Here is an 8,322-nt window from a genome sequence, read left to right on the forward strand (position 1 = left end):
ACACGATGGATGGTAAAGGCTGGACAAGGCTCCTGCAGTAAGAGGCTTCAAGTTATGCAAGCCAAATCGCAGTAGTGGCCCCACCTGCGGGTTCGTCACCTCTCCCGAGGTGGGCCCGGGGGCCACTGTTGGTACCCTATAGCAGGGATACCTACTCTTACTGCAGCAAGGCAGGACTCGCATAGCGATCCAACTACGCCTTAAGGGGCGGAGCACCAGGCCCCACGGGTCAGGCTCTGACCTCACCGGGCCAACGGCCCCGGACCCGTTCCCCGCTCTGGGACGGGTCCGGTGACGCCACGTGTCCCTGAGGAAGGGAAGCTCCGAACCAACAGCCGAGGGCGCGGACCCCCCTTAGGGGTCCGGGACCTCCCGCGTCCATCCGGACCTCCCACGCGCGAAGAACCAACATACCGCCGGGGGGGGGGGGGGGTTCGGAGCCGCCACGTGTCCCGCAGGCACGGGCGCGGGCGCGGGACTTCCGCTGGAAGACTCACCCACCCACCGCATTCAATGCGGGTGGTTGAGGTGTGCTCTGCCGCCGCGGCACGCGGGGCAGCCTTGGTCAGGCCTCACTGTAGACCGCATATTACCAAGGTACACAGTGTAGCCGCCTGCGCCGCGGCTGCGTAGAGCCCGTCTGCCGCATTAATTGGATACGATGGCATGTCACTTTTACATCATGCCGCCTACGCCGCAAGCTACACGGCCCGTTCGGATACGTTACAGGCGACGCCGCACGCTACACCCTGGCGCCGTTTCGACAAGACAGGGCAAAGCACGGCGGTCGGAAGATTCCCATGGACAAACCAGGGAAATCCGAGGATGAGATCTGCTTCGTCTGCAATGTCATAATGTATGAACAGTACGTTATTTTATACTGCATTGTTGGGCCCATCTGTCGGGGACCCAACGGCCATGTACGCGCCTCCCTTAAGATATAAAAGGGAGGCGCTCGCTACACACACAGGACTCACGCTAGACTCAGCACCAGAGACGCCGAGACTCTCTCGAGACTAAGGCAATACAACACACAGTGGACGTAGGATATTACGCTCCGGCGGCCCGAACCACTCTAAACCTGCTGTGTTCATCGTGTTCTTCCAGCGAGATAGAACTAGTCCTAACTAACCCCCGAGTACTCACCCTCTGGGCTTAGGCGGGTGCATTCCGCCACCCGGCTGTGGTTTGCCACACCACGACAGTACTATTTGCTTATTTCCCATCCCAACTTGCACAAGGAGATGTTCTGATTTCATTTGGTGGTTGCAGCTTTACAAGGCCGCGTTAGGTAATTGTTTTGAAATAGATGACTGGGGCCCGATTGAGTTCTCCATCATGGCAAAGCATTTTGACAGGCAGGGGAAACCACCCTATGCATACCACGCTGTAAGGATTTACCCACTTGTCTTTCATTCACTGGTTGCTATACATGCTTACCATCAACAAATCTTGTTGCCCGATATACAATTTTGTCATTTTGATATATACATTCTCTGTGTTTTTTCAGAAATACCTGGCACATCTCCTCTCCCATGGGCAACTCGACGGAAGTGGTTAAATGCAGGATACATTGTTGGTAGAATCAGTGGAACAAGAATTTCAGTAGACCTTGTACAAAAGTCTTATCTTGCTATAACACTGAGTTCAGACTGCGTTGGCCAACAAATTGCAGAGCTGCAATTTAGGCCATCAACTGGTACAATATCATACCGAATTTGTATGTGTCACGCAACAATTTCTGAAAAACATGACGCTGTCCTGTTGGAGCATTTAACTGTGTCCTTCCGTTGTTGAATAATACTATGGATGCCAAGGCATGTAATTGTCCGTGCGCCGTACTCGTACAGATATTCAGTGTTGCAGAGACTGTTCTTGGGGGCCGTACCATGGATCTCTAACGAACTTGTTGCCGATTGGCTTCTGAACTTGTGCCCGGCTCAAACGACAGGGTTGTCATGACCTATGAATTAGCATGATAATGTCTTGTGTAATTCTTTTCCTCAATGAAGAATTGCCATGCTATGTACAGTTGAAACTACGGCATTGCAAAAAGAGTGCAAAAAATGCCATATGAGTTTACACAAGAACCGCAACCATGCATGCCGAGGATCGGCGATCAAGAATTGACCGTTGGCACTGGACGCACGGACGTGGTACATGAAACCGTTAGCACTAGACGTATGTGACGTGGCCAAGAGAGGAGATCCTGGTGGTATTTAAGTTGGTTCGATGATTCGACGGGTCGTCGAATTCTAAAGGGTGGGTGATTGTAACAGAACGGGCCAGATGGGCTGGGCCGAATCACGGGTTTCTGTAGCTCGGCTACTGTAGCACTGAAAAATACTGTAGCGGCGGGAGTATAGTCCCAGAATGGAAGTTGAGATAGGGACGAGCCAGCTTAAATACCAGGCCCAGGGTAGTTGAATAACTCCGGTTGCAACTTTTTGCGCGAAGCGATGACGAAAGCACAAGAGAGTTATTTAGCATGTGTGATTTACTCAATGTGCAGAGTAGATTTTAGCCGTTATCCCGGATCGGGTTGTTACAGCAACGGCTACAACATGCATGACATCAGCAAATCGGGTGCACCGCTAGCTGGCTTAGGTGGCTTTCTTGGCCGCCGTGACGGCCCCGTCGACGGCGTCCGACGAGCGGCAGAACAGCGCGCCCGCTGCCGCCTTCCTGCTGCCGCAGCGGGGCGACTCGACCCGCCGGCCGGAGCTGTCGTAGTGGATGGCGCCGGGGAAGTCGAGCGGCTCGCACCGCTGCCCCATCAGGACCGCGCGCCGCTACAGGGCGCCCTGCTCCTGCCCGCCGCCGCCGCCGTCCCCGCGATCGCCGGCAGCGCCACCGCCGTCAGCCGCCACGAGCTGCCTGCCGAGGCAGGCGCCGCCGCCCCAACGGAGCCGACGCGCGCGGAGGAGCCGGCGCGTGAAGCGGCGCGCGCAGGCGGCCACGGCGATGGACACTTTGCTCAGGAGGCTGCTGCTGGCCATGGTGCTCCTCGTGGCCGGTGGCGCAAATGGGAAGTGCAACGAAAATGTAGTAATCTCCCGGGAGGAGGTTCGCATTTATTGATTGATGGAGTGCCAGATTTGAACTCTCCCGCAAAATCCTAATTTCGTGCACTCCAGATGGTATCTCCGTTTGATAAGTTGAATTGAACATTACTGCAAAAGATTCGGTATGTATACTTGGGGGAAAAAAATCTCTCTCATGGGATATGAATATGAATATGAATTAGGATAGGACATAAGGTAAGAAATGGCATCAAGAAAATGTTTAAGGTGCAATGTTTCAGATGTTCTTCCTCCAACGACCAAGCAACTAGAACAAGAAGAAGTTGAAGAACAAACGTAGGTAGGCACACTTGTAGGGCACGTGTGCAATGAGATTGTCCGGCGAAAATGTTGAAGGCAGTTGAAGTTGCTCATGGTTTTGCTATTGCGGTCGCGGACGCTAGTGCTGCTGCGGGGAGTTCCAACATGAATTGGGTGTCTCAAGAGTACGAGAGCAGCTGAATGCAGATGCATTATTGATGCCGTGGGAAATTAAAAGTGATCGGGTGCTCTAGTCTAAGAGAGGGAGGGGGTAAATTAGGCACTATTAAAACTTTAACCTAGGGCTCCAACTCGTTTGCACAAAACTTAAACTAGATCAAGTTATTTAGATGTGCAACTACGGTGCACCTTAGTGTGAAACCCTTATCCCAAAAGAGTTTTGCAACTTATAGCCAATCCTAGCAAGATACTACACTAAGAAAGTAAAGGCACATAAGTTACAATATGAAATGCGGAAGTTTAAAGGGAGGGATGAGAAAAAACGAACTCTCGACACGAGGATTTATCCCGTGGTTCGGATTGCCACAAAGACGCACCTACGTCCACGTTGTTGAAGCACTCACGAATAGTATCGCTTCCCGGCAATCAAGTCTCTTTCGTGAACACAATCACGGTCACCTTGATCCCGATCTTCACTAAGGGAGATTGCCCATGAAGGAGGGGTCTCCGTCCCCAGCACAATATCGTCGACGCCGCTCCACACCAAGCCGGAGGGTCGTTGACTTGCCGACGAGCCACCAATTGCTCCAAGGGGCTGGCGCACCGTAATACAAGTGTGGTTCACTCTAGAACTAGCCACAAGGATCTCAACCTTGCTTGTTCACTCACTCAAGAGCTAATCTAGCACTCACACTTTACAAAACTAGTGCTAAAACTAAGGATATGATCAATGAGTTCTTGTATGGTTTGAAGGTGTTCTTGGGTGTATGTATGACTTCTAGTAACTCCAGCAAACTTTAAATGGCCGGGGTGAGGCGTATATATAGGCCACCAAGTCTTGTAGCCGTTGCTCCAACGGTCAGCAGAAAACAGCATACCATCGGATGAACCGATGCCTCTGTATGGGGCGGCGTCGGTTCAAACGGTCACTCTCAGGCCTGAAGTAGCCGTTGAGCTTCTGACACACTGTCTGCGACACCACTGGTTTAACCGATGACTGTGTGTCGGTTAAACCGGTCACTCGCAACACTCAACTAGCCGTTGGCCTCTTTCTCTCCTGCTGACGTCATTACACCGGTGCTATGCTCCGATGGACCACCGGTTCAACCGGTGCTGAAGACTTGGCTCCTGCGTGCTTGACATCGTCTCTGAAACATAGTACATCCAATGCACCGATGCCTAGCTTGACGCCGTCGGTTCAACCGGTGACTTGGCTATCTTGACTTGATCTTTGCTTGATCTCCATTTGGTGCTCAGATTTGCACCGATGCCAGGGCGTCGGAACTTTCGACAACCATCGGATGCACCGATGCTACATGCATCGGTTTTTCCAGTGCTCCTGTTTTCTACAGAACTCACCCAATTCAGCGTTTCTTTGAGTTCTTTCTTCGTGTATTGCTTTATATGGCCTTTTTACTTCATCCCTGGGATCTAGAAATGTTCACTTAACAAAACCATTAGTTTCATTAATTGCGTTGTCATACGATCACCAAAATCACTCGAAATGGCATAAATGGTGCCATGCTCGTTACAGAAATATTCGAAGTCGCATATGAGCCTGATGAATCTGTTTCTGTAAAGATTTCTCAGTAGGAAGTAGGGATTACGAATGAGAGTGGAGGTGATTGGTGGCGAATGAACCTGAGTTGCTCCCTAAAAATTATCTGAAGATTTTAGACCCCGTCCGTGTTAGGAGTATGCCTAATTTTGAGAATGTGAATCTGACTAGAAGTTGAAAGGAAATTATCCAGATTTTTTTCAGCTCATATTAGTTAAGTATAAACCACTCGACTCGTTGATATACCAAAGTGCACCTACCTACAAGCTTAAGTCTACATCTTTTCCAAGTACCTGACAACAGGACCATTTTTTGGCGTAAAAAGTTATGAAACTTGCATATCTTGGTACATGTCAATTTTGAGTATCAACAGGGGTCCAAATACAAATTGAAGTAGATTTGAACATTGTAATCAAAGAATGCACACCATAGGTGGAATTGCCTAAGCCCTGAGGAGCTTTGCATGTGTTCCTGCCATCTTCAATCAAAGGCAAGGAACTCAGCATGGATCCTTGCCTGAGTACTCTGATATGAACTCCTATCTTAGAGCATCTTCAACAGCTTGATTTTTCCCTTTTTTCTTTCTCACCATACAGGGGAATCCCCGTTCCAACTTTCAATTTTTAGAGAAGTGCTCTAGCAGCTTGATTTTTGACTTTTCCCTTTCCCTCTCCTGTCAGATGGGGTCAGCTTGTCATTGTCTCATCTCCATTTCCTTTCCCCTCCCCTCCCCTCGTGCTCCTTTCCCAGTCGCGAGCAGGGAGCCGCCGCCGGCGCCCTCGTGTTGTGGCCAGCAGGGTGAGTCGCCGCCGGCGCCCTCTTGTTGTGGCGGCTGAGCCTGGGGCAAGGAGGCGTCGCGGCAGTTCGGCACACACCCGCGGCAAAAGGGCTGCGTGGCCCTTAGGCGTGTGCCCGCCCAGGCGGCGATGGCGCGGCTCGCGGGCCACCAGCGTCCTCGGCCCTCTGACGCGCGGCGGCTGCCCGAGCGGCGATGGTGTGGCCCTCTGGTGCGCGGCTGGCAGGCGACCGGCGCGCGAAGGCCGCCCAGGCGGCGACAACGCAGGCCTCTGGTGCGGGCCTCGCAGGCTACCGGCGTCCACCCCCTCCGGTGCCCCCATGACAAACTCATCAGCCTCCAACAAGGCAGCTTGGAGAATCACCATGGAAAATTTTCGATCAATTTCTCTATACAAAATGTCAACACGCTAATAAACAATCAGGGAGGCGGGGCGGCGGCTTTGGGCGCGGCCCTGGCGGCGGTGGGCGCGGCCCTGGCGACCGCGGGAAGGCGACGTGGGAGGGAGTCGGGACGGGAAAGGGAGTCCCCTTTCTATTGGGGATTGGAGATATAATATTAGAGATTGAGAAAAAAATAAAGAAAAAAAGGAGATGTAAAATCAATCTGTTGGAAAGATTTTTTTCAGCATTAATTTCCTATATTGAGAAAAGATGGAAAGAGGATGGGAAAAAATCAAACTGTTGGAGTTGCTCTTAAGAGGCAACTCAGCATGAAACAAAATATGGAAAGATCTTTTTGAATTTAGCGTCGTTTTTAACATCAGCTTTTAACACTGCTCTTTTCAACCTTAGCAACATTTCGGACATCACCTTTTAATAGTTGAATCTTTCCATATATACTGTATATAACCGAAGATTACTCAGCTCCTAAAATGTGACTTCTGAGATCAGGCTTACTTTCTCACGAGTTGCTAAAATTAAAAAGATGGGAGATGTATATACATCCAGGTGACCTCTTCTCACAGATTCAGAACAATTGCATACTACTACCATATTTTGTTTCAGGGCAGTACTCTAATTTAGGTGCGCTCTAAGTACACAAACACCAAACTCTCCTACATCCCCATCCTCTTGATGTCGAGATCACGGGGCCCCCGAGATCATAGTCTGCATCTAAATTACATTCATGTCTTCCCCTGCTTCCTTGGAACAAGCTCTCTAGGCTCCATATCATTTTCTACAGCCCCCTTTCTTCTGCACATCCTCAGGATCAAGCCCAAGAGCAGCCCTCATAGTCTGCAGCTGGTTCTCCTTCCGCATAGCGGCATGGTGACCATGCGTGTCCATGAACCTGAGAAGAATTACCATCTTGTGAGGGCAAAAAATGATATACAAACGGAAGAATAAAGTAATGGACATATAAACATGTAAGCAAAATGGTCCACCATCCAGCTAAGAATGTATTACTGTACAGCACATAGTATGAGACAGCAATCCAATGCACAATTGAGCATAATAAAGTAAAAAGAACGCAGACGAAACAAAAAGTTTATGCAACAATTGCACTCCAGCAGCAACATAATTCGACATCCTACATGAAGGTAAATTATTGCTACAACCTACAAATCACAACGCTCTGCCATCCTACTGTGTGTATGCAATTGAACCATTGATGATACCAGGATAACTACCAAAATCAAAAAGGGGAACACACAATAACAGAACAGGAAAGGAACTTGTCAATGTCACGGTCATACCCTCCGCCCTGGGCAGCAGGCCGGCCTTCCTCCGCCGCCGCCTCGGTCTCGGCGGCCTTGCGCTCCTCCTCGACGCGCACCTCGATCTCGGCCTCCGTGTACCCCTGCTCCTCGAGCGCGTCCCTCAGCACGAGCAGCCGCAGCTCCACCTGCCGCTTCCGGCCGTGCTCCAGGATGTCCCTGTTCGGCTTCCGCGCCCCTTCGAGGCCGGAGCCGGAGTGCCGCGGGTCGGGGGTCCCGCCGCCGCCGGCCGCGGAGGAGGACGGCCGGGGCTTGGCGAGGAACTTGCTCGCCTGGACGTGCCCGCTCGTGCCGGACCCCCTCGGGGTCTGCAGCCCGATGCCGTTGTACATGGCGGCGGCTGGGGGTGGTGGCCAAGCGCCGGCGCGGCGGAGGAAACCCTAGCTTGGGCAGGGCTCAGGCGAATCGGGCTCGCTGGCGTTTCGGTTTGATCGAGGCGCTGGCCCAGTTCGAAACGGCGACGAGGCGGAGGAAGAGGTTGCCACGTATCCGGTTTCCTGGGGGAAAAAATCAGGTGCACCCGGGGCGCACAGCTGCCTCCGTGCGCCCCCGTGCAGATCGTCGCCACGTGCCCCTGCAACTGTGATCCTGCGCTCCAGCTCGGCTCCGCTCTCACATGGTCAGCTCGGCTCCAGCTCTCAGCTCAGCTCCAGCTCTCAGCTCAGCTCGGCTTCAACATCCGGCTCCCACGCGTGATCCTGCGCGCTCCGATGGAACTCGAATCACATCGGGACCAGGGTTTCTG

At 52.0% G+C, this 8,322-nt stretch overlaps 1 protein-coding gene and 1 long non-coding RNA gene across 2 annotated transcripts; one reads left to right on the plus strand and one right to left on the minus strand.

Annotated features, from left to right (window-relative positions):
* The first annotated feature begins 1,261 nt into the window (after positions 1-1,261).
* LOC120674153 lies at positions 1,262-1,830 on the plus strand. Its single transcript, XR_005674997.1, has 2 exons — positions 1,262-1,389; positions 1,511-1,830. It is a non-coding gene; the product is annotated as an uncharacterized LOC120674153 (long non-coding RNA).
* A 4,875-nt stretch (positions 1,831-6,705) lies between these two features.
* On the minus strand, positions 6,706-8,039 carry LOC120676750 (pre-mRNA-splicing factor cwc21-like). Its single transcript, XM_039958076.1, has 2 exons — positions 7,557-8,039; positions 6,706-7,150 (listed from the first exon to the last, which is right to left on the minus strand). The coding sequence occupies exons 1-2, from the start codon at positions 7,907-7,909 to the stop codon at positions 7,030-7,032; spliced, it is 474 nt and encodes a 157-aa protein (XP_039814010.1). The 5' UTR covers positions 7,910-8,039; the 3' UTR covers positions 6,706-7,029.
* Between the last annotated feature and the right edge of the window lie 283 nt (positions 8,040-8,322).

This window comes from Panicum virgatum, chromosome 5N (genome assembly GCF_016808335.1).
Source record: "Panicum virgatum strain AP13 chromosome 5N, P.virgatum_v5, whole genome shotgun sequence".
Taxonomy (NCBI): Eukaryota; Viridiplantae; Streptophyta; class Magnoliopsida; order Poales; family Poaceae; genus Panicum; species Panicum virgatum.